Source organism: Pteropus medius, unplaced genomic scaffold, assembly GCF_902729225.1.
Source record: "Pteropus medius unplaced genomic scaffold, Ma_sr-lr_union100, whole genome shotgun sequence".
Taxonomy (NCBI): Eukaryota; Metazoa; Chordata; class Mammalia; order Chiroptera; family Pteropodidae; genus Pteropus; species Pteropus medius.
This window is the reverse complement of record NW_024352784.1, coordinates 11,929,121-11,956,522: the sequence shown is the minus strand read 5'-3', so window position 1 is coordinate 11,956,522 and position 27,402 is coordinate 11,929,121. Positions and strand designations below refer to the sequence as shown.

At 35.4% G+C, this 27,402-nt stretch overlaps 1 protein-coding gene across 4 annotated transcripts in view; it reads left to right on the top strand.

Moving 5' to 3' along the window:
• Positions 1-27,402, top strand: part of DLG2 (discs large MAGUK scaffold protein 2) — a 1,673,246-nt gene that overhangs the window by 1,163,467 nt on the left and 482,377 nt on the right. For all 4 annotated transcript variants that reach the window (XM_039848192.1, XM_039848194.1, XM_039848195.1 and 1 more), the window contains one exon: positions 20,862-20,986. In XM_039848192.1, coding sequence (XP_039704126.1) covers positions 20,862-20,986 — 125 coding nt within the window. The remainder of the gene's footprint in view (positions 1-20,861; positions 20,987-27,402) is intronic.

Sequence of the window (27,402 nt, the reverse complement as noted above, 5' to 3'; positions counted from 1 at the left end):
GCAGTGTCTTGCTTACTTTTTAGTGAGTAGAATACATTTTCAATACCACTTTGTGAAACTCAGTTTTATACTAATCAGAATGCATGCCTTAACTTTAGAAAATAATTTCTCATATATCTAATGATGTGGTAAGTAAGCCTGTTTATGGAGTGTTCATAGTAGTAGCAAGGAGAGATCTAAGATGCAAAAAATAGCCTCTCTCTTTATTCACCTGGTTGCCTCTGAGGACTCTATTTCAGGAAAGAGAAGTGCTTTAGAGATTGGTAAAATAATATATTTTAGAGCCCTGACTGCACTCAATCCTTCTGAAGTAGGAGGCCAACATTCACACTGGGTCATCTGAACTGCAGAGTTGGATTGAGTGTAAGCAAGGTCCATAGTATACCCCAGACACAGGATGAAACTCACTGAAAGGCTTCCTTTGTAAGAGAGGTCTCATGGCATGATTCCAGGGTTGAGCTCTATAGGAGCCAGGGCTGATGAGGGATTACAAGTGATCCTATAATATGACTCTCAAGTGTAACACAGACAGGACTTCAAATTGACTTTTACTCTCGTGTGTTATGAAGAAAACATGTGATATAAGACTATCTTATGCCAAGATCTGACAACTCAAGGCAGTGTTCCTTTTACTGAGTGTATAAAATTCTTAATACAAATAAGATATAATTTATTACATACACATTATAAAGGGCCTATTGCGATGCTTTATGTATTTTAACTATTTTTAATCCTCACAACAACTCTGTGAGATAGGTGCTATTATACCCATTACACATGTTAAAACAGACTCAGGAAAAAATAAATATCTTATCAATGACACATTTAAAAAGAAGCCAAGTGCCATAGAAGTCTGACACCAAAATATACTCTTCGTTACAGAGAGAACCTAGCACAGTTTGTGACCTATAGTCTTACCTAAACAAATATTAGTTTTTTTCCTCCAACTTTTTATTTCCTTTCTTCTATTACTGTCTCTTTTTAAATAGACCTTTTTAAAAGTGCCTAGATTTTAAAACCATAATTCTTTCTCTCTCCTTAAATTGTTTTCTCCTTATTAATTAACATGTGTGAGTGCATATACAGTACTATATGTTTGGTCTCTGTCTCTCCCATAAGATTATGAGATATCCCCAATTTAGTTTAGGATTAATGCTGCTTCATTTTAATCCATCTAAGAATTGCTTTGGTGAAAATAACAGTATTTTTTCATAGTTACAAATACTTTTTAAGCCCCTAATAATGTGCTTAAAATGAGTCAACATCTCTCCCACTATACAGCCTTGAAACCTTTTCTTATTTGCCCTAGTATCATGGAAGTTCAAATTAAAGTGTCTGATGTACAGTGTAATTTGAATTGTGAACTCATAAGTCATATGACTACATGGACAAGATTAGTAGCAAAAATCTCAGTAAGCTGAGATATCCCTGCTCATCAATTGGTTGATGCGTCTCCAGCTTACAGGGCATTGCAACGTCCTCTCCTCACATGTTCTTAGTGTACCGAGCTGCCAATAAGGAAAATCTGGGCTCAAGAGTTACTTTCACTATTGATTATCTATTTTAGTTTGGATAAGCCAATTTCTCTTAGTTTCTACATCTTCACTTGGAAAATGGGATAACAAGCTCTACTTTGACTATCAGCAACATTTAAAAATGTAGTATAAACATTTCTACAAATGGTCTTTAAAAATAAGTAAGGGGGAAAATCGAGAGGCCGGACAAATAAATGGTGTCACATTTACTGCTGATATCTACAATGGTGGCTACAAAGAGGGAGGAGAAACTTACTATTCTTCATATTAGGTACCATTTAGTGTGTACTTCCTATTTAAGTGATCTGTATAGTCACTCTCCAATGCATCGTTGACTCTGTAATGAACACATAGTGCCACTATATGCCAAGTAACTAGGCATATACAACTATAAACAAGACAGGAACACAATAACCCTGCAAGGAACATATTATTAATTCCATTTTATAGAGTAGGATGCCGAGACTCAGAGAGGTTAAGTAGCTTAACCTATAGCTGTGAATTCTTTTCATCCATAAATTTTTCTTTGGTTAATGAGGACCTCATGAAGTCAGGACCTGCCAGTTTAGTTTACCCTGTACATCTAGCATGTCACACATTGCCAAAGAGTAGATGCTCAATAAATATTTGTTAAATACGTGAGTGAATAAGTGAATAAATGAATGAACAAATAAGAGTTTGGATGGATTATAAGAAAGACATAAGAAACTAGAGGAATGCTGATAAATTGGAATTCATTGTTTTCATGTGCATTTATATTTTCACATCCTCAACTAACCACTAGCACCACGCACATAGTGACCAAATGCAAAGGTGTAGTTATTTGGCAGACCAGGCACTGAATACTAATTTAAGGTTATATGCTGTGCTTTTAAACACAGCTCAAAAACTTTACATCAACATCTGTGTAGCATGACTATCTAAACTTCCTTTTTATGTTCTTAGTTCTATTGTGATGACAAGCCATAACAAAAACTTGCTGATTGAGTGCAAACTGCTGAGCCATTCAGTATTGATTCTTTGATTAATTATTAATGAAAGAAACATATTTTATCTTTGGAGCACAAATGGTTTAAGGCACAGTGTCTATCATCCAGCATCCTTACTTATTTTTATAGCAAACCTGTCATCTGAGTTTGTCTAGATCACCACTTAATTTAACTGTGCCTTTCTTTCCTTATCTTTCATATAGAGATACTGGTACAAATCTTTCTCAAAGCCATTATGAGGAACTTCTTTAAAAGAATGAATGTTAAATTACTACTTCAATATCCCCAGTCGCATAATCAAATAATTTATATCTTCCCTCCCCACCACCACTTAGAGTTCAAAGAAATGTATGGTTATACAAATTTAGCATCTTTCTTGAGTGATTGAAGTGCCCACCCCTTTATCATCTCAGAATACTCGGTTTACTTATTTTCAAGGTACGTAGTGATATGTGAAGATCTTTTAACATAGTGAAATTTCTGAGCAGCGGCCATCTTTTATCGTTTACAAATAGGAGACATATTGTCAAATAAGCCTGTAGACATTGGGCACATTTGCGAACTATTTACTTTTTCAAGGAATGAAAAAGAATCCACCTCAGCCAAAGACTGGGCAATGTTTTCTTTTGTCTTTAGATGAATTGAAATTGAAATGAGTTCAGGCATCAAGCCAGTTCTCTTCCTAGTCCTCCCCTTCCAGCTGAAGAAAAGCAGTTAGTGGAAATTATGCTGCCTATTCCTACTCACAAAAGGAAACAAATGTTCCAGTACAAAGTCAGTAGGAGGCATTTGATACCAGATGAAGTCTCTTTTCTTTCATGGCACTTGGATTTGTCCATAAACACACCCACATTTTTCAAGAAATTGTTGGGTTTTTTTTAGGTTCTAAGTAAGGTCTAAAGGTGAGCTAATAAAATTTTTTAAGAAAAATATAGAGAGATTCATGTACTATTCCTAAGTATCTTTTTAAGAAGTGAAAGCTTAGACGTTTATTCTCTTTTATTAAACTTAATGTGTAAACTTTTATGAACTAGGTAACAATTAGGTAGAAATGAGGCATATCTTTGAAAAAAAAACTTTTTTCTACATAACTTCTTTAATGTTTCTTGATTTAATCCTAGGTATAACAATCAATTAAACACCAAATACAATCCTGATTTTTAGTAAAAGTTCAATATTTTTAAATGAATAAATAATTGAATAAATGGAAGATTGAAAGAATGTTCTAGCCTACAACTGAGAATCTTTTCTTTATCTAGATGTTGTCCTGGACACTCTGACTTTCAAAATGAAAACTGTCCATGCCTGCCATGAGAAATGGTTATGTAAAAATGTTTCACCTGTGTTAGAAACTCCACCAGTGCCTTTTAGAGGAAGGTTCTGTATCTCAAAATGGTATTTAAATGTGTTATGCCTTAATATGTATCCCTGAGATTATACTTCATTGTGGTTAATGTATGTATGTGTGTATATTATATATATGAGTATATAATATATATGATATATATGTGAAATTTATATATACATATACAAATTCACATATACATACATGAATTTGGTGGTAGCATTCTAAAACCCTATCTGCATATGATCTAATCCATCCCTGCTTTGCCACGGTAATTAGAATCTTTGGCCTCATCCTAGGATGAGAGAGCAATATACCTTTAGTTGTAATACCCATCCAACATTAAGTGCTATGAAATGGCAATATAGGTAATAAGGTTCTGTCTCTAAAATGTTGTGCTGTGCTTTGCCACCAGAGATTTGTACCTTGACCTTCTAAAAAAGCTGCTGTTTTCAAATCAGCTTTCATTTTTTTCTGAGATTGTCACTTTTGCCATCTGGTAGGTGTATCTTCTGGGAGAGAAGGAGCTTCGTGCACAAAACCTTTCAAGGAAGCATCATTGTATAATTCGCTTGAGGTTAAAGCCAATATTCTAAAAGTTGGTTCATTTATTGTGATGTGGCAGGTATGAGAGGACTTTAAAAACACATTGTTCTTTTGAGGTGTATACATAAAAGATTGAAAGTGGCAGAATATGGCAAGTCACATTAATTCCTTAATAAGAATGATTAACCCACCTGAAGTAAAATGGTAGATCAACATTTTTTGTCAGCTCTACTTACTCTTGGACTTCAGTCTCTGAAAGCTATTTTAGGAAATCAAAGAAGTGAATGGGAAATATCTTTTTGTTGACTGAATCATAAAAATAAAATTTATTTCCACCGCGGAATAGAAGTAAATACTCCATATTTCTGCTTCTGCTTGTAAAGGATAAGTAAAGAACTGAAGAGATTTTTATATTCTGGTTAAGTATCTTCCAAAAGAAATATTTTCCTTTCTGGTACACTCCAATTCAGTTTATTTACTTTACATTTAGATGTAGATGTATTCTAGAGTTGATGCTGAGAATTAAATGTTTTAGATTGTGTTCTTAAATCCTTAGTCAAACCTCATATAAAAATATGAGCTTTTTAGAGAAAAATGATTAGGCAGAATTTTAATAGATGAGAGAAGACTCTAAGAGGAATATGAAGTAGTTGTCAAGCCTCGTTTTCTTTTAAAGTCTGGATTCTGCCCATGATTAGGGAGTTAGGGAAACCATGGGGGTGAAATAGTTCCTTCAGGAGGCTTCTATTGGTCAAACTATTGTGCACCTCATGATACCACAGGAGACTGAAAAAGTTTTTTTTTTTCTTCAAAAGGTGAACTGCTTAGTCTTTTGTAACTGGTAGAAACAAGAATAAGTAGAAAGAAGCAGATATTTAAATATCTATTTTAAGAAATAATTAAGATAAAACCCATGAAATGCTTAACATAGTAATGATCAATGAAAATAAAGCTCTCATTCATTTATTCAGCAAATACTTACTGCCTATTTACTATGTGTTCATAAGTAAAATGAACATAGTCCCTTATCTATATATTTAATCTTTATAATGTATTGTGATAACTATGGCAGCAGAAGCAAGATCGGTGTACTATGGGAGCACAAAGAAAGATCATCTAAACCCAGTAGGTGTTCAAGCATTGCAAGACAGATGATTCTTGCGCTGAGTTTAGATAATTGGGAGTAGAAGCCATGAAGATGTAAATGACATAATTGTGTTTGGGAAGTTATAAAAAGGAATAGAGAGGAAGAATAGAGGAAGATGGGATATGAGGAAAGAAGGTGTAGCTCAAGAAAGGCTTTTGTGTGATGAGCAAAGAAGGTAAACATTATTCAATAGCTAAGGACACCCATTTGTTTAGTACTTTGTAAGAGTTAGATCATGAAAGAAGAGTTAAAGATTGACTTGGTTCTCAGGGAGCTCTGATTAAAAAAATAATAATGTATTAAGAAAAGTCAGAATTATAAAACAAGCTGGCCAATAAAAGGTAATATGTGGTTGTGTCGTGCTAAATTGCATGGTACAGACTTTTCCACTTCAGCATAGGCACCACCTCAAGATCCTTTTCAGCTCAGTACTCCCAGAAGTTTGCATAGTTTGTTAGAACTGGCACATAACATAAAAAGCATTCTCAATTCCTAATCTATAATAGTGTGAAATAAAGTAGACCCAACCTAGTTGAAAGAGCACAGTCTTAAGATGAAAGACCCAGGTGAAGAACTGAGTATCCCATTAAGTTTCTTTGCATTCATTTCAAATTCATTCAGTTATTCATCTCACTCTCTCTATTTTGGGGATACCTGTGATGCACACAAGGTTTTGGTCTTGACGAAGATAAATCAGAAACAATTGCTGACTTCATGTTCTCGAAGATTAGGCTAAGAGATAATGAAAATACACATATACACCAAGACAAGATAGGAAGTGGGAAGTGCCTAAGAAAAGGTGTAACCATCTTCTCTGGTACCTTGGAGGAGGGACAATTGCTTCCAATTGTGAGGATTGGGTTGGTGTGAGATGAAGTGAGACTTCCCCAAGCAAATGATGGTTACTCCAGGCCCTGGATAGGCAGAATTCAAATAGAAGGAGAGGGAAAGTATGTGAGCAAAGCTGCAAGGCTTATAAGGCTTATATATATATATACATAGAAAAGTGAGTGGTAGAGTTGGTTAGGGTGACCCCTAGGTGGAAAACGCCAGCAGGAAATGAGGGTAGAAAATCAAGGTGGAACCTGATCATGAAGTGCCATAAATGTTATGCTAAATAAATTTAGATTTTATTATCTAGGCAATAGGGAGCCAATGAATGTTTATTTTCTCCCTCTGGCATCTATTTGGCATATGTATATATTCTGCTTCCTCACAAGATTGTAAGTTCTGTGATACCAGAGCCTTAAGCATTAATATCATGCACATAGTATGTATTCAAATTAAGTGGGAGAGAGATGTAATTTTTATTGAGTACCTTTTATGTGTCAAACAATATTAGATGCTTTTACATATGAAAACATTTTTTTCAATTGTCTAACAATCACTTTTTTAAAATGATAAAAATAAGATCCAGAGAAGTTAAGAAACTAGCACAAGGTCACACAATTAATTAATAAAATGAGGCTTCAAAGTCAGATCTGTCAGCTCCAAACTTTTACTCTTTTCACTATATTATAGTGTCTCATTGATTGAAGGAGTCATTCATTTCTTAAATACATATTTCTCTCTTTTCATTAAATTTATTGGGGTGACATTGGTTAATAACATTATACAGGTTTACATGTGCAATTCTATAATACATCATCTGTATGTTATTCTGTGTGCTCACCACTCAAAGTCTAGTCTCCTTCCATCACCATGTATTTGACCCCCTTTATCTTTTTTTCCTTCCCCTTTCCCCTTTCCCCTCTGGTAACTACCATGCTGTTGTTTGCATCTATGAATTTGTTTCTTTTGTTTGTTTATTTGTCACTTTCTGTTTTATATCCCACATATGAATGAATCATATGATTCTTCTTTTCCATATGACTTATTTTGCTTAGCTCGATACTCAAGATCCATCCATGCTGTCAGGAAATGGCAGTATTTCATTCTTTCTTATGGCTTTCTTATGGCTTGTTTACCCAATAATCTGACACAGGGCACTTAGGTTGTTTCTACATCTTGGCTACTATAAATAATGATGCAATAAACATAGGGGTATATATGTCTTTATGGATACATTTTTTCAAAATTTTTGTGTAGATACCCAGAAGAAAAATTGCTAGGTCACATAGTAATTCTATTCTCAATTTTTTGAGGAATCTTCTTACTGTTTTTCATAGTAGCTGTACCAATTTACATTCCCATAGCAGTGTATGAGGGTTCTTTTTTTCCCTACAACCTCTCCAACACTTGTTATTATTTGTCTTGTAGATAATAGCCATTCTAACGGATGTGCACTGGTGTCTCTTTGTGGTTTTGATTTGCATTTCCCTAATAGCTAGTGAAGTTGATCATCTTTTCATACATCTTTTGGCTATTTGTATGTCTGCTTGGGAAAAATGTCTTTTCAGGTCTTCTGCTCATTTTTTTATTGGATTGTTTGTTTTTTTGTTCTTGAGTTCTTTATATAGTTTATATATTAGCCTCTTATGGGACATATTGTTTACAAATATCTTCTTCCATTCGTTTGGTTGCCTGTTTGTTTTGTCGATTGTTTAACACATATTTTTTGAATGCTTATGTATGTGCCTGGTGCTGTTCTAGGAACTGGGAATACGGTACAGTGATGAACATGACAGAAGAGTCCCTGCAGTGAGAGAGTCAGACAACAACAACAAAAAAATAAGCAAATAAAATAAGTTCAGATGATGATAAGTGATATGAAGAAAATGACAAGTGGACAAATAGGGAGTGATGTAGAGTGGTGGTGAGTCAGGGCAGGCTCCTTTGAGATGATAACACTTAAGCTGACTTCTGAAGAATAACAAGGGTACAAAACTCCTGGCAGTAAATATAAAAGCAAACACAAAGCACTCAAGGCAGAAATAAACTTGAACTTGAACCTCTATGGTTGGAAGACCATAATAGGAACTTGATGACTGAAGCGATGGAGGAGAGTAAAAGTGGAACTCAAAGAGGAAATAGATATTTGTGACTTAAAAAATTTTGCCCCCTACAAAAACTATAGGATTTAGATATTAACCCAAATTCTTAGGGTTGCAAACAAAGCAAAGGCACCTCAAGGGGAATGGAATACATGCAGCTTGCCTTTTCCTACCTTCACCTCCCTTCTCCCAGCATATGCCTGCGAGGGAACGTGGAGTCCATTTGCTCCCAGAACATATTTCTGTTTCCTGGGTCTAGCACTGTGAAGTTAGGGTTGTTGAATACCAATGAACAGATTTGGAGACCAGTGACAACGTGGCTGAGGTGAGTTTAGACTCTAGACCCCAAAAAATGTTGATCTCAACATAGCTCTGATAATTATATATGGGGTTTTTTTGTGTGTTTTTGTTTTTGTTTTTGTTTTTGTAAAGGACACAGACTCTGCAAATGACATTGCCTTAAAAATAAAATTAAATTAAAAGGGCTTCGACATTTTTACCAGTGCCAGTGGTCCATGTATATGTTGAACAGAATAAAAATGTTTGCTATAGATTCAGCAGAGCTTTAAGTAGCCTTTGTCTAATGCTTTGCTTGCTGGAAGAATGTGAAGCCACACTAGGCACAGAGGAGCTTGCGCTCCAGTTTTTAAACAGGTAGCCTATACATGCTTTTAAATTCTCAGTGCTGCTGCCGAAAAGCACTTCATGTTGAAAATCCTTTTGCTTTAGGAGCTAGTCCTTTATTTTATGTTCTGAGGTGGTAAATCATATTATTAACCTGGTAAGTATTAAACAGTGATGGACCTACCTCTTCCTTCCCTTCCTCAAGCATTCTGTTGCCTCAGCTCCTTAGGTTCTCTTTTAAACTAAGACAAATGGATGAGAATCAAGGGTGGTTTCAGGAAGCTATAATACGGGATAGCACTTATTAAGCACTGGGTGTACAATAGGCTTATCAGCATTTATCGTGTCCTTACAGTGTACCATGTTAAGTGCTTTATGAGAATTATAGAGTATTTCCAGAAGCAGTTCTTAAACATTTTGGTCTCAGGACTCTTTTTTTACTGAGGAGCTCTGTACTCTTTATATGCATTTTATCTATCAATATGTATCATATTAGAAATTAAAACTGAAACTTAAAAAATTTTATTAATTTGTAAATAACAATTAATTCATTACATACTAATAAGTAACTTTTTATAAGAAATAACTATATTTTCCAAAACAAAAAGGTTAGCAAGAATACTGACATTGTTTTACATTTTTCAAATCTTTTCTATGTCTAGATTAATATAGTACATCTAGAGTCTCTTCATCTGTGTTTACTCTGTTGTACATGATCTTTTAGTCAAAGTGAATGAGGAAAATGTGGCTCTTTCACAGATCTATGAACGGAGAAAGGCAAAATATTTTTATAGCCTTTTCAGGTAATTGTGGCTATTCCTCTTTAATGTTACACTAAAACTTGACAAATGGTTCTTTTTTAAAGATTAGCTGCATTGAGGAATCTGAAATCACATCAGTGAACTTTTTGTACTAGGTTACGCTAAAATTCATTCATCTATCTTACACTTTAAATGAACCTTTATTCATGCATGGGTTTGTAATATGTATTGGCTAGTAGGAAAATATTGATTCTCCCAGTTATGTAGATTATCCAAATGTTGACATATTTCATTATGCAACATCAAAAATTCCAATTTCTCAATATTACTACCCATACCATCAGAAAAGTTGGGAAGAATTAGGAAACTCTTATGCGCATGGTGGTAGATGCAAGGTTTTCCAAATTCTAATGTTGGATTGAAAACTCAAATTTTACAATTTTCAACAAATACCATCAATTCCTTTCTTGAACAAACAAACTCACTTTACTAACTCTTAGGTTGTCAAATACTCAAGACTGTATAATCTTAGTTGGTATATCAGTCATTCTTTCAAGTAAAAATGGCACTCAATGAAAATGTGGATAGTTTCACTTGCAACTCGATTACACAAATATTTTTTTTTTCTTGAGAAAACATATGCGATATACAGAAGTGCTTGAGGCATACCTCTCATTTCATCACATAGAATATTATGGACTCAAAGATTTCGATTTTATGAAATCAATAATTTTCACTGCTTCATCAAAGATATTAAGTGAAACTGACTTTTTTTTTCCATTGTGAATGTTACGTTTACTGAAAAATTCAGTAAATACGAGTGCATTTTGATGTCACTGTCTTGACATTTATGCTAAAGCACCAACAGTTTTATCCACCATTGCTTTAGCACCATCCATGCAAAGGTAAACACAGTGAGAAAGACAAATAACATCCTATTATTATGAAAATACCTTTGATCTTGAAGATGCTTTGACTACTGCTAGTTTATAACCAACCAAACTATTATTATTTCCTTTTTTTCAGATAAAGAAACTATAGTTTAGAGAACTTAAGAGAATTGTTCAGGTCACAGGCCAGGATATGGTAGAGGTAGGATCTAAACAAAGTGGGAATGATTCCAGAGCTTGCTTAATTCATTTCAAGAGAGTGACACCTAATAGCTGATAACAAATGCCCATTTCCATCCCTCTTGGCCTCGTCAAGATTGGTAGAGGTAGGGGTATGGATTGTTGTGTCAGGGTCACAATTGGTTATTCTCAAGTTACTATTTCAAAAGAGAGTTATTTTTAAGAGACTTAAGTTTGTAGTTGTAGCAAGTGAGCACCTACAGTACTGCCAAGAAATAGTAGAAAGAAAGAATAAATGTACACTGCCAGATTTTTTTTTAAAAGTCTAGGAATCAGCCTTTCAAAAAATCTTCATGGTTCAGTAAAGAGTGAAAAGAATAAGATTGTTTTGTTCAACAGTTTGTGGTTTTCAAAGATTTGGAATAGAAAAGAAGATATAAATTGCTGATTTGAGAGAAAATGGGAATATTATACTTGTGAAACCCAATGAATCAAAAGAAATGGTGTATAAAGTGATCATTCTCAGATGTTGGCATTTTGCAATATCCTGGGCAATAGGAAATGAGGAAATTATCTAGAATAAAGGCAGTGGGAATAGAAAGAAAAGGATAAAAACAAGAGATACCCAAGAGATAGAATCAACAGAACTTGGCAGATGATGGATGAGAGGGCCCAGGGAAAGAAAGAGCCAAAGATAAATTTAAAATATTATGCCACGCCTACACTGTTTCTGTGTATATGGCACATCTCCCCAATTAGGCTATAAGCTCCTTGACAAAAAGGACTACATCTTTTATTTTCCTTTGTTCACAGAATTTGATACAATTTTGAGTACATAGTAGATAGTCAAATAAATAAATGAAGAATTAATTAGATGATTCAAACTTTAGCCCTCTGACATTAAACCAAATCACCTCTGATAGGTCCCTTCATCTACCTTTCCTTGTTAGCTCGTTAACATAAATTATTTTAAATATTGTTCAGTTTAGTTTAATCCAACAAATGTTAACTAAGCATTGCTGTCATCAAGAATTAGACTGAGAGCTAGAAATACAGTGGCAAATAAATATAGTGTGACCTCTTCCCTCCAGATACTAAAAATCTAGAGGAAGAGATACACATATACAAATAACTTTGTGGTCTTAGTCACATTATGAATGAAGTTGTGTGGAATCATAGAGAAAAGGCTGTCTCTTCTGCCTGAAGCAGTTGGAGAAAACATTGCAGGTAGTATTTGAGGTGGATTTTGATGTTTGAATAGGAATTTGACAAGAGAAGGAGAGAAGAAGCATTCCAGGCAGAGGGAGCAGTTCAGTTCAGTTCAAGCAAGAGTTTATTGAGTTCTTTTCACATATAGGTTCAACATGATTCTGGCATAGAAAATAAATAACTCAGTTTTGATGCTTGAGATTGATGCTTACACTAGAATAAAGAAGATAAACATGCAAACAAGTACAATATGTTATAATCGTGCAATAATAAGCTTGTGAACTAGGCGCCAAGTAATATAGAGAAAAATGAAGGGAAAAATGAGCTCCTGTGCTGGGTCTGGAGTTTTTTGTTTATTTGTTTGTTTTTTACTTGCAGCCAAAGGGTATATAAGGCTACACAAAACAAAGTACAAGTTAGTTGAATAGTGAGCAGTTTACAACATGGTGACCCTTAGATAGTATCTCTGGCTTGCAAATATATTTTCTTTAGTCCTCACAATGTTGACCTGTTTGGCAGCCATGGAATATGCCTCACAAACTGCCAGGTATAGGCAGCATAATTGATTAAGAGCATATATAATTTTCCAACATTTAAAAATTGATATTTTACTTAAGAAAATTTGATTCTTGACTTCTCTCAGATGGAGGAGGGTGACAATCTTTCAACATTAGGCTCCCGTTCTAGAGCATCCACCATCCATAAGACCTGAATAGCACTTGATTTCTTTAGGAGAGATATATAATCAGCCCCCACTTCTCCTTATTTTATTCCCAATACGAAGACCATTTACTGTCTAATCACACTCTTGCTCTCCTGGGCCCACTTCACTCTCCTATGTGTCTTGTCTGCCTTCATAGCATATGAGTTTGAGATCCATTATTTTGAGCTCATTCCACCATAAGGTTAGAGTGAAGTTAGTCAGGCCTGGAAGCCAAATGAACAACAAGGAAAAGCAATGAAGTTCTAAGTTGGGGTAGTGATAATAGAAGTTTAAAGTAGCTAGATGAATTTGGAAGATATTTTATGGGTAGAATCAACAGGACATAATGTTTAATAAAATGTAAGGACTGATGGGCAGGGAGGAGTCAAAGATGACCATAAGGCTTCTTATGTGGTAACTGACTGATTCGTGAACTTCCCCATTTCTGCCTTATTTTCTATATACCCAAACTATTCTAAACAGATGTCATTTTAATCTTTCGTATGCCAGGAAGTTCTCAGAGAATACAAGCAGAGATGTGAATGTAAATAGAAGATGTAATGAGGTCGTAAGAGAGAGTCTCCATTATTACCAACTCACATTGGAAAAATGATCAAGTTGATACTATATTGGGAGCTGTTGACAAATTTATATTAAGTTCTAGTGACATTTCAGTTAAATACTGTTGCAGGGAACAAGATAGATGTTCCCTGGAAATTTTATAGTTGGAGCATCATTGACAACATCCTAAATCAGATCTTAAGAATTCACAGCTCAATATTATAGTTGATCTCAAATTACTTTCCTTGCTTTCTGACTCATTCCACTCATCCTAGTATTAATTTAGCATGAGCACTATTCTTGAATTAATCATGCTAACATATCACGTTTATCATGTTATTTCTTAATAAGAAAACCTAGTTTATCCATAGAAACCAAACTCCTAGCTCTGGCATTGAGAAAATGTTTACATATATCCTCAAAAATTTGTTGTGAGGCTTAAAAGAAATAACTGCCTGACATCTATTCCTAATATTTCTTCAATTACTCACCTACTGTCATTCCAGTATCTTAACTATTCTCAAGATCTAGCACAGTGCCTGGCCTACAGGAAGCACTCAATGAGTGTTTAATATTGTCAGTATTCTTTCTCAAGATCTCAGTTTTCTGCCACTTCATTGACACTGACAGATTTCTCAAACTTGAAAGGATCCAAACCGCATTCTTGATTTATTTCTCCCAAACTGGTTTTCTTACCTGCATCACAGTCTTCTCCATATCATATGTGGCGGCCCTGTCCAGCTATGCATAGTCTTTGATTTTTCTCTTTTCCTCGCACATTCCAACCTTGAATAAGTTCTGTCAATTCTACCTCAAAATCATGTCTCAAATCTCTCTATCCCCACTGCTACCAGCCTACCAGCTGCCATCAATTTCTGACCTGGACTGCTTCAGCTGGTCTCTCTGTCCCCCGCTTTGGCTCTCTTCAATAACTTTTTAAACAGCAGCAAGTGTAATCTTAAAATCAGATCATGTTACTTCCCTGTTTGAAATCTTCATGACGCTAAACCTTTATGGTGTATTACTGGCCCCAAGTGTCTCACCCCTGCTACTCTAGCTAACCTCATTTCTCCCTTCCTTTCCTTGTCACTCTATAGCTGTTCTGCTCTCATTTCAGTTTTTTGAACAGGTCAAGCACTTTCTTCTTTTTAGGGCTTGGTACATCATGTTCCTCTACCTGGAACTCTCTTAACTGCAATGCTGCCTCACATCATACCCCCCTTTCACCTCTACTCTAGGTCTTTCTTTACTTTCACTGAACATTTTTGGCCCTTTTTTCTTCTTCTCCAATTTTTCTGTCTCTATCGTCCAAGGAAAGTTTAGTGTTAGCAACAAAGCACTATGATTTGATCATTACTTTAATATACTCCTATGACTGTTATTACACTCACATGGCTATCAGTGAGTGCTTCTTCATCTCTGAAATCTTGAACCCTGAAATACCACAATGTCCACAGCCTGCTGCCCGCTCTTCTATTCCCTGTCTTTCATAAATCTATACTTTGACTTTGTTATGGTCTCAGTCTTTCTATCCACTTCTGTTCTTCCACCCTACAATCATCCTCATTTGTCCTCTTCCTTTTCTGTTTTTTCTGATTTATATTACTAATTCTGTTGAAAGTCAACTACATTTGATTTTCACACCTCAGCCCCAGAGCCACCAAATCTTTCATTTTCATTGTTCAGGGTGACTAAGTTTATGGGAGAAGATCCCATAATCACACTGACCATGTCCCACCTCCGTGCTGCTCAGCTGACCCTTACAGATCTCAACCTGTCTCTCACCTCACAGTTGTAATTCTAACCCTTTACTGCTTTACTTAAGTTTCCAAATTTATTCTAGATTTTTCCTTCTGATGTCCTGACATCTAAATGTATAAAGCAAAGACATGTTGTCAGTCAAGAACTCTTTCAGCTTCCTTCTCCTCTACCTTGAGATAACAATTTAACTTTATTTATGGGAATTTGGTCATTCTTATTTCAAATAAAAGGGTATTCCTCTCCCTACCTAAGGTATGCTCTCAAAAAACCACCTTTTATTTCTTTTTTTGTTAGACAACTTTTACAAGTATAATACTTATGTATGTGTTTATAGTAAGATATAAGGAAAATTTAAAGATGGATTCACTCAAGTTGACAAAAGTAAAAAAAGATCTATAAATCTGATTTCTATTGATAACTACTAATAATGTGTTAGTGGAGAAATACTTCCAAATTTTTTCTATACGTGTATATTACAAAGTGATTATAATTTAAACCCTATATTGTATTCTATTTCCTAAAGATCTTTCATCTCATAATACTATTGTATTCCTTCATGTGTCTATACTTAACACATGTATTTAACCAGTACCTATGGTAGGACTCAAAGAATGGGAGTAGGTACTATTCTCACTCTTCCTTTAGGATTTTGCTTCCTGTAAACTCTCCATCTCTTCTGTACCTTCAATCTTACTTTCCAAGGGCTTCTTCCCTTTAGCCCAGACATGCTTGAGCCCCTCCCCTCCATCCTCTAAAATCTTTTCTCTATTCTGCCTCCTTCTCATTGGACACTACCATTAATCTCTCCTAAGAACAAAACTCTTTCACAAAAACAGCAATCTGCCTTTACTAGATTGCCCTTTACTTCTTAAGAGTTATTTGGCCTACTGTAATCTGTCATTCTCTTCCCCCCTGTTTGTTGAAACTGCTCTCTCTCCAGTTCCCCATTCCCTTAAAACACTTTACTATAAATTATTAACACTACGATCCTATGATACCAAACCAACAGTTACAAATTTCCAAATGCAGATTTCCTGATGGCTTCTCTACTCAGCAGCTTCTAGAAAAATACAATTTAATATAGCAAACTGTGGACATTTTAAATGCAGCTCCTAAAAGTTGTGCTTAAGTGAAAACAGGCATCTCTTATTTCCAGATCGAGAACTGTTTCAAGTCGTGAGTTTTTTTTGTTTTGTTTTTAATAATAGAAATATAATACTGCAACAATGCTTTGGACACAGATCTTTGCACACATCTCTGATTATTTCTTTAGGATAAATTTCTAGAAATGAATTTCTATATTAAACACTATTTTAAATTAGTAACATAGCATCTAAAAATCAAAGAAATTCTTTGTCAATAGAATGTTCTCTAAATGCATATGATTATAATATCACTTTATTTTATTTTCCTCTTCTTATTTGTAACCCCATTTGGGGGTGATTTTCTTCTGGAGAGCAAATTTTTAATGAAAAAGGAATTTTTTTGAGGATGTTGTATTTATATTTACGACCATCAATTAAATGGCAAAGTGTCTTTCCTTTTTGCTGATTCTTTTTCTGAGAGGGATGTAGTGTAGTGCATAAAAGGGAAGTACAATTTGGCTGGGAAGTGGACTTGTGTTCCCGGGTGAGAGTCAGCAACTGTGGAGGACTGCGAACTAGGAGAAAGAATGGCCCATGCCAGCCACATTCATCAGTCATGGAATCTGCCCAGCTGCAAGGGAATAACAGCCCACCCAGAACTCTGTACAGGCCTGCCCTCACCAGCATGGCACCTCACATTTTCCATCAACTGGGTCAAGTATCAACATTTGGTTAATTAGTCACAATTTTCAGGATCTAAGGGTGTCAGCCAGGGGTCTGCCTGTTCACATGGAGAGATTGTTGCTCAGAGGAGAGATGTTCAGGGGTCTGCCCCTGCAGCTGGCTGGCTGTAAGATGATTGTCAGGGGACTGGAGTGATTCAGCCATGGGGAACAGCAGGCAATAATTTCACTGTTGCTTTTTATCTGTCCCTCTCTCCATTGAATGCTGCTGGCTGGTAGCAAAGACCTAAAAAGGAAGACTGAAAGATAACAATAAGGGATTTGGGAAAGCGCTTTAAATAATTTCCTTAGCTGAATTCAGATGAACCTCCTCTAAAGAACCATGGTGAGTGGCCAGGCCCAGCTGGCAGACTGGTTTTAATTGACACATAATGCTTTTTGGAATCCATGGGACCAGAAACACAGCCCCAGTTTCAGTCTATCTCTACCTACCTCTTTTCATTGTGGACTCTTTGATTCATTTATTCTTTTCTTCAGAGTATATTTGATGGTGGGGGGATGTATATTAGTAAATGCCATAGCCACCATATTCTCCAGCAATTCTAAAAACAATGGTTAAATGTTGCTATATTGTCATCAAAACCGTTATTTTAAAGACTGATCGATTCATAGAATGACTTTAAAATACAACAGTAATCCACTTCCCCCTGTAAAAATTCCTAAAGCATTCTTTTTTTTTTTTCTGTTGGGAAAAGCAGTTTCCTACAAATCTAAACAGAGAACCAGAAGAATCCTTTAAAGTCATCCAGTTTAACTTCTCAATAGACACTGGATCGCTCATGTCCAGTGACTAGCCAGATGCTCATTGAGGGAAGAGTCCCCTCTACCTTTTAAAATAGCTCAGTTTGGACAGCCTTATCTCATCATTCATTCTTCACCTAAGCCACAATTTGAAAACCTAAGCTTTCTATTTTTATTCTTATAGCCATTAGAGAACAAAATAGCTTTTACTTCTACATTATATTTCTTAACACACTGTAGACTTTTATTATATCCTTTCTTACTCTTCCCTTTAGGGCTTGAATATCCCCCATAAGTTGATTTGTCTGTTCATTCATTCATCAAATATTTGTTGAAAGATACTATGTGCCAAACCAGGCACCAAGAAAAAAAAAAAAGATAAACACGGTTCCTGCGTTCTGCAAGCTCAGTTTGAAGGAAAGATAGACTCATAAACATATAACTTCAAAATAACACAGTGCATGACATAGATAAGCATAGAAATCTACAAAAATTCAAAGAAGAGTGATTTACCCAGAGAAGAGGAGTTGGGGTGATCATTTAATATTTCTTACAACAGATGCCATCTGAGCCTTATCTTAAAAAGTGGGAAGAAATGGGCCAGTCAAGGGGAAGATGGGAAGTTTCTGGTGGAGAAAACAGCATGAGTAAAAGCCAAGAGACAAGTTACAGTATGGACTATGCAGGAAAGAGCCAGCAGTTCAGTTCAGTGTCCTTGGGGGTAAAAGTATAAAACTGGAGATAAAAGTAATAGGTTAAGAGCTAGATCATGAATATCTTTGTCAAATGACTAAGTTTTGAGTGCTCTCTCCAAAAATATTAATATTGTTAGGAGAAAGCATTTGAATATCTCCCAGTCTCTGCTTGCCTCCTTCCCTACCCCCATGAATCAAGAAATTTTTATCCCTGAGGTGCCAACTCTAGTAATACCAATACACTCTAATTGATTTACTTGAAGTTAGACCCAAATTGCATTGGAGAGACTCATCTTCGCATCTTTTTCTTGTAAAATCTCTAGATCTTAGAGAAATTGTCTCATAAGTTACCTAAATGTTGTTTTGGTGATTATCTATATGACAATGTAGTTGAGGTTATATAATGAAAACCACCAAGTACCAGGCTATCACTGCCTTGTCTGTTCTCACTTGAATTCTGTGAAGGCAGAAATCACCCCTGTAGCTTTAGTTTTTAGTACAGTCACATAGGAAAAACTCATCCAATACTGATACAATCATCTAGTGTCAATAGATAATTAAAAACAAAAATGAATTTATTTAAACTCCTCTCTGAAAAACCTCATGATAAAGATTCATCTCATCTAATTCTCTCCTTGCTTTCTTCATTCCAGCCCTATGGTCTGTTTTTTGGGGGTTTTTTTGGTTTTTTTTTTGGACCTGACATACCTTTTCTCACCTAAGAAATTTTACATATGTTCTTCCCCTTGCCTGGAACAATCTCTCCCCATTTCCAACTCTCACCTTGACCCCCTTAAAGATAACTGCTATTCACCTTCTGGAAAAGCCCCTATGTTTGGTTCTCCTGTTACCTACTCCTGCACTCTGTACTTCCCCTTCATATGCCTCATAAAATGACATATCACTGTTATAACTCCAGGGCTTGGTCTAGAGCCTGGCACAGAGCTGGTGCTTAATACATATTAAAACCATGATTACATGACTGCTACTAGGTAATATCTCTGTTCAATGAGCATTAGAATTTTTCAAAGAACAAACAAAATTTGAGAGATGTTAGAAGTAAAAAGGTATGGGATATTAGTTGCCATGGTTTAATTATTAATTTAAACCTTTCACCATTGATTTATTAATTTGAACTTTTCACCATAAATGTACAATTGTGAAAACACCCCTCTAGAATTTAGAGTTTTATTAATCCAATAAAAATTGCTAAACAAAATTGTTTGACATTTGAAGTGGTATATAACTGTCAAGTTATAGCTGACCTTATCTTGACATTGAACTTTTTTGACTAATTGAATGCTTTAATTAATTTCTCTGCATTAACTACTAAGTTCTTAGTCATCATCTCTTTTTACCCAAGAGCAGAACTTAATCAAGTGATCATCAATTTAGTAAGCTGTATTCGTCATAAGAGTATATAGAGAAATTAAATATCCAGCGACAGGGGACTGTTCAAATAAATGATAGTATATGACCTTGATTAAGTATTATTTAGTCACTTAAAATGAATAATTATAAAGACTACCTAGCTGCATGGAAACAAAATATAATGCAGATGCTGGAAAAAAAATCAAAACATAATATGGAAATATAATGTAGCTGTGGAGATGGAGATTAAGATAATATGTAAATAAGAAATATGTTAAAAAAGATGGAGTTTGTGAACTTGGGGGAGACTTTTAATTGTTTTACATGCAAATTTCAAAAGGCTATATGTACCTTAGATGTCAATAACTATAATTTGCAAGAGTAATTATGAAAGCTTTATTAGAATATAAACCATTCAAATTTACATGCTGCATCAGTAACATTCCTTTTCTATATCCACTGCAAATTAAAACCTGTTTATTACTGAAAAGTATCTCACATTTATTATGACTCTAGAAGGGACCCTGACTTCTGAAGTCAAAAGTACTTTGTTACATAGGAATACATTTAATCGATGGATAGACAATATTAGATCAATACTAAAAATAAAATAAAAACACCCAAATGTTACTATTCTGCCAAATCAAATATTTTTTATGTTACTGTTTCCTTCTGTTCTTTTTGGTATGTATTTTTTTTTAATTGACACTAATGACTTTTTTGTATTTTTTAATTAGTAAGTAAGCTTTTATTTCCTACTTTATAATTATCATTTTAATTGCTGTATAAAGGAAGCATTTCTTAAAAGCAAAAATGTAAGGCCCTTTGAATAAGCAAAAACTTAAGGTCCCTTGAATTCTTGCAGCACAGGAACAAACTCCCTGACCTTCCTTTGTCTGCTGATAGAGCACTTTATAGCTTTGCATACAAGGCTGTTATCACCTGATTTCCATTTGAGTAGTAAAATGATAATGCAGAATGCAAAGGGAACTAGGTTTGGGTGACAGCCACATCATTTAATGTCTACTTATTATTTCTACAGGGGAATTCTGGCCTGGGATTCAGTATTGCTGGAGGGACAGATAATCCCCATATTGGAGATGACCCTGGCATATTTATTACGAAGATTATACCAGGAGGTGCTGCAGCAGAGGATGGCAGACTCAGGTAAAGATTGGAAATGTTAGAATTATTTGGAAAGTAAACCTGCCACATCAATGAAACACGTTTGTAACTTTGAAGAATAATAATTCTACAAAAGTTCTGCACTTGAAAGAGAAGGCTGTCAAAGCAAGCTTTCTGCAATGACTTTGCAGATCTCTTATTATTTATTGGGTTTCAAACAGTATTTTATTTGTACTCGTTGATGGCTACCACATTCAACAACAGGCCAGGCACTGTGAGGAGGGAATGCAGATATATCTTTTGTTTCATCGAGCCTTCTTCAGTCTAATTGGAAAGAAGAATCTTATGAGTTGATGAGCAAATAATAAAATGTATAGAAAAATAATATATTTAAGTAATAGTAGCAAATGATGCAATGTTATAGACACTGTTTGTATTTACAAATTCAGCAAACATTTATAAGGGCTTAAAGTAGAAGTTTAAACAACACCTAAAATATAATTCCATAGGAAGACTCCATTCTTAAATAATAAGATTTTGCTAACCCTGCAAATATGAATGAGAACTCAGAGGGAGAAAGAACAGGTGTCTTAATGAAGTGGGAAACAAACTTGGCCGAAGACCTCAGGGCTAGATTAAGTAGGTGAACAGGGTGGAACCATAAACTTCTCAGGGCAGAGTAGTTGCTGCTTGAGTCAGGGCCCCTTTCTTTAAAGAACTAAAGATTTGAGGGTGGGTGGGTGTGTGAATCACCCCATGGCGCAATTTGCAAATTATATAAAATTCTATCAGAGATCAAAACACTATCTAAAAGACATTGGAACAATTACTAGAGACTTCTCTGGGGAGAAAAACATGTATACAAAAATAATATATTTTAAGTAATATTAGCAAATTTTAGTGCCTCTACGATATTGTAAATCCTCTCAGACCAAGCAGTTATATATAGAAGTGCATCAATAAATTCTTTCTGAATTAATGAATGAGGTTTTGAATGGATGAGTGCATAAAATGATAAGAAGAAAGAGAGGGTAAATTAATGAGTAGAGGGAAGGAGGGTATTGTGTCCTGCAGGTAACTATAACTTTAGCTTGTATGGAGCCACCCTGAGGAGTATGACCTAATTAGCCAAAATGTAAGCTTCATAGGCTTTCCTTACTCTGTTTTTTTATCAGTCATAAATAAGCTAATTTACTGTTTTTATTATAAAGCAGCCAAGGACAGTTTTGTTCCCTACCCAATTGTTCTGGTGCAGTGATTACTTTTGGCAGCTGCATCATTGCAGCTTGTGGAGGAGAATCACAATTTTTTTTCAGGTTCATCTGTATCTCCTAACAACAAGAAAAGAAATGAGTGACACTCCCTCAGGAAACACATGCTTTTTGACAATAGAACTTTCAAGCTGAATTGACAAAATTAGTTTCTGAGTGAGGAAATATACATGCTACAGAATGAATGATTTGAAATAGATGCTGTGTAATTCTATGAGCCATTGTGCAAACTTAGGCTTGTTCATGGCGGATACTGGAGAGGCTTCATTTCTAAAAGTGTAAACTAGAGGTGTTAGAGGATATTTCAGAAATTGGTGGGCCACCATCATTGTTTCCTACTACTCTCTACCTCGAAGTAAGACAATTTCCATCTCTTAGCCAAATTCTGACTTAAAGCTTGAGGTAGAACAGACTTTATATTATGTGCTTACCCTACAATTAGAATAAAAAGCAGCATCTCTGAAAATGCCACCACCCTTTGCCTGCAAGTACAGGTGGCAATAGTAAGTCTGCAAAGGTAAAAGTAAGTTCTGCTGTGTTGGAAGCATCATTCCATAGTTGTAAAAAGAGCAAACATAATGATAGCTTACATTTACTGAGCTTTTTGTATGTGTGGGGCATTGTGCTAAGATAAATAAATAGATGATAGATTGATAGCTAGATGATAGATAGATGGATGATAGAGGATAGATTAGATAGATAGATAGATTGAAGATAGATAAGAGAGAGAGAGAGAGAGAGAATAAGTAGGTATAGAGATATAAAAACAAATATAGATAAACACAGACACACAAGCTTCTATATACTATTATTATGGCCGTAAGGATATTCAGATTTAAAGACTTTAAGAAGATCACCAGCTAGCTTTGAATACATTCAAAAACTAATCCCAAATGTCACTTATGTACTCTCTAAACTCTTATTCAATAGTAGAATCCCCTATATCTCTGCCAAAAAATTCCCACAGGTAAAGTTTTCATAATATTAAGGGGAAACTCTAAACATTACAGAATTTGTTATTTTCTATCGAGCCATGGTTTTCTTTATTCTGACCATTACCTATTGGTCTTTGTTTTGGCTTCCCATCATGACCTATGACTATGTGTACGTATATTGCCTCCCAAGGTTGTGCAATGAACAACCTGAAAAACTCTGAATACTGGTCCTAACTGAAACAAACAAATATACCTACTCCCAGTTTACATTACAGACTTTTGCCTGTGTGAAGACAGCTATTGGTTGGGTTTCCACTTCATTTTGACAGATCCTTGCTACTATTGCTGAAATTGCTTCCCACCCTACTGCTTTCTGCCATAAACTTGAATAGCTTGGGAACATCTAAGAGTATAAAAATAACAATCAGTTGAAAATATGAACAGATACTTCTCCCAAGAAGACATACAAATAGGCAATAGATATATGAAAGATGCTCAACTTCACAAGCTATTGAAGAAAAGGAAAATACAAATCAAAATCACAATAAGATACCAAAATACAAATCAAAATCACAATAAGATACCACCTCATACCTGTTAGAATGGCTACCATCAGCAGAACAAGTAATACCAAGTGTTGGAGAGGTCTGGGGGGAAAAGGAACCCTTATACACTACTGGCAGAAATGTAAGTTGGGACAGCCACTATCTAAAACAGTGTGGAGTTTCCTCAAAAAAATTAAGAATAGAATTACCATATGACCTAAGAATCCCTCTTTTGGGTATTTACCCCAAAAATTTGAGAACATTTATTTGTAAAGATATATGTACCCCGATGTTCACAGCAGCATTGTTTACAGTGGCCGAGACATGGAAACAACCAAATTTCCTCCAATAGATGATTAGATAAAGAAGATCTGGTACATATATACAGTAGAATGTTACCCAGCCATTAGAAAGATGAAATACTGCCACTGGTGACAACATGGATGAATCTTGAGATTATCATGCTAATCAAAATAAATTAGACAGCAAAAGTTGAGAACCATATGATTTCATTCATATGTTGGATATAATACTGAAAGCAACAAAGAAACATGACAAACAGAGACTCATGGATACGAACAACAATCTAGTGGTTACCAGAGGGAAAGGGTGGGGAGGGATGGGGAGGGGATCATCATGAAGAGATGATCAGTATAGTGATACTGATCATCTCTTCATGTGACAACATAAATTTGTCACAAATATATGTTGATGGAAAGAAATTTAACTTTGGGTGGTGAACACCCAAATGCGATATACAGATGCTGTGTTATTGAATTGTACACTTAAACTTATATGATTTTACTAGCCAATGTTATGCTGATAAATTTAATAAAAAAGAGAAAGAGAGGAAAAAAGAGAAAGAAAGAAAGAAAGAAAGAGAGAAGAAAAGGAAAAGAAGGAGGAAGGAAGGAAGGAAGGAAGGAAGGAAGGAGGGGAAGAAGGAAGGAAGGAAGAAGGAAGGAAGGAAGAAGGAAAGGAAAGGAAGGAAAAGAAAGAAGGAAGGAAGGAAGGAAAATAAAAAAAGAAAAATGGCAGCATGATACTAAGTATAGATGTTTTAGAATTGGCAATTTATCTAATTCAAATCATACAATTTAAAGATCAGGAAACTGAGGCTCAGAAGAGTGACTTAACCTGAGGCATAAATCATTTGGGGTTCTGCTTTATCTAGGATCCCAATGTCGTGACCCAAGTATTTAACATTCTAAGGTAGTGTTAAGAGGCACTACCACCCATGTCCACCTAAGGAGTCTTTTCTCAGTGTGACAGGAACTCTTTTTGCAGCTAGACCAACAAGCTGTGAGGAATAATTTATATCTCACCATTAGTTCTTACAGACAGAGTAGCACATTACAATCAGCTCTGGAAATAAATAATTTCTAATGTCTGTATACTAACATAATTGGTCTTGAAAAAGTTAAACTCTTTTAGCCGCTGTTGTCTCATCTGTAAAATGATGAGAATAGTACTACGTCATTGAGTCGTTCTGAGGATTCAGTGAAATAACCCAAGTCCTGTCAGGCAGATAGTAGGTACTCAATAAATTTTAGCAATGTTTTCCCCTTTTCCTTACCTGCCCTCTCTACTTCTCAGTCATCTTTCTTCTCCTCTTGCCTCTGTTTCTCTTTTTCTCTCTGCTGTCCTATTCTCTTTCCTCTCACCCCTTCTACTTTGTTCAGTCTCCTGTTATCCTCCATATCTTTCCCTAAGTTTCCCATTCATATCCATTTGCATCCCTTTATCTCTTGGTCATAACATGAGAGTAAAGCTCATTTAAAAATAGGTATGGTACTAAGAAGGGTTCTATATTTCTATCCTCAAGTTTATAATTCAGTCAACTGAATTTTTATTCACTTAAAAAATAAGCCCACAAATTAAACATAGTGGTTTTTTTTGTTGTTTTTTTTTTACTTGACAAATTCTTTGGTTTTTCTTCTGAGTTAGGGACCTTAAAATTTTCAAATGTATCCTTTCCATGATAAATTATATTTTTAACAATTAAATAATACTAAAATTTTCAGAATAAGTTAAAGCCCAGAAAAGTGATGGAGCTGCTCCAAGGAGAGTAGTATTCTGGTCTCTACATTAGTGGAAATATAATAATCAGATCAATAATAATAATAACCGATGTAGTGCTTCAGAGTGCCAAGTACTTTTCTGGCATTAATTCATTTTAAGTATACAACAACTTGATGACATTTATACTTTTATTACCCTCATTTTTAAGGTAAGAAAATTGAAGAACTGGAAGATTAAATAATTTAAACAAGATGGTACTGCTGTAAATGTTGGAGCCAAAATTTGAACCCAGGCAGTCTGGCTTCACCATTTATATCTTTAAGTTTGAAGTTATACTGCAGACAGAGAGTTGACTTTCTCTCTAATTAGGTCAGGCCCCAAACTGAGCTCAGGTCTCAGTGGTTGCTCCAGAATATTGATATAAGAAAAAGAACATACTATCTGGAGTCAGAACACCCAAGTTTCAAGTTCTGCTTTCTAGCTATGTGCCCTTGGGCCTCTTTGTAAACATTCTGTGCTCTAATTCTCTTAATAGTAAATTGGATATAGGAGCATATATCTCAGGAAGCTGTGATAAGGATTAAATTAAATAATAGCGAATATAAAGTAGTTGTATAAAATTCATAGGCCCTCAATACAACTCAGCCTGCAGAGCCAGCCATTTAACTGAATGTTGAACTTGAGCTCCAAGTCTATGAAAGCCAGGAATGAATACCTATGGTGTACAGAATATAAGATGATCCCCAGTGACCCACATCCCTATATAATTCCTTCCCCTTAAGTGTGAACAAGACCTAGGGCTATGATGCCATATCACTCCTATGATAATATTACTATATATGGCAAAAGAGATTTCACAAATGTAATTGAGGTCCCTAATCATTTGACTATCTTGGCCTAACCTAATCCAGTGAGTACTTTAAAGGCACAAAAAGATTGTCTTGCTGGCCTGGACTAAGTCAACTTCTATACTGTGAGAAGACCTATGGAAAGGGCCACATGGCAAGGAAATGAGGGCAACCTGTAGAAGCTAAGAGTAGTCTCCTTTGCACAGCTAGCATGATAGGAGATGTCAGTCATACACCTGAATTCTTTCAATAGTCACATATGCTTGGACGAGGAGCCCAAGCTTCCAAAAGAAATGTGGTCCAGGTGACACCTCCACTGTAGCCTTGTGGGCCCCAGAATAGAAGACTCCACTAAGTTGGGCTCAGACTCCCAACTCAATGAAACTCTGAGATAACAAATATATGTTGTTTTAAACTCTTAAATTTGTGGTAATTTGTCACACAGCAATAAAAAAAAAAAAAAATCTAATGTGGACACTATGGAATTCTGGATCCTGAAATTTATTTATGGGTGGGCTGTAGACTGGCTTGTCCATTGGTGCCTCTGCCAGTACTACCAAACTCTAAACGTCAGAAATACTGATCAGGCTTCGTGGCTAGTCTCAGCCCTTCATCCACCTTGAAGCAAGAGTCAAAAAACAGTCAGAAAAAAAAGACAAAAAGCAGTCAAAAGTAGGGAAGAAACCAGTCCCCCAAGGGGAGGGACAGCAGAGACAGGGACCACCTGAGATGTGTTATTACATCTGCTGGCTGGAGATGTGAGTCTGAGCTGAAGTGAGGGAGAGAGCCCGAAGCTTTAGGGAAAGTGGAAGATGAGGGCTAAGAGGCCAGGCGAGA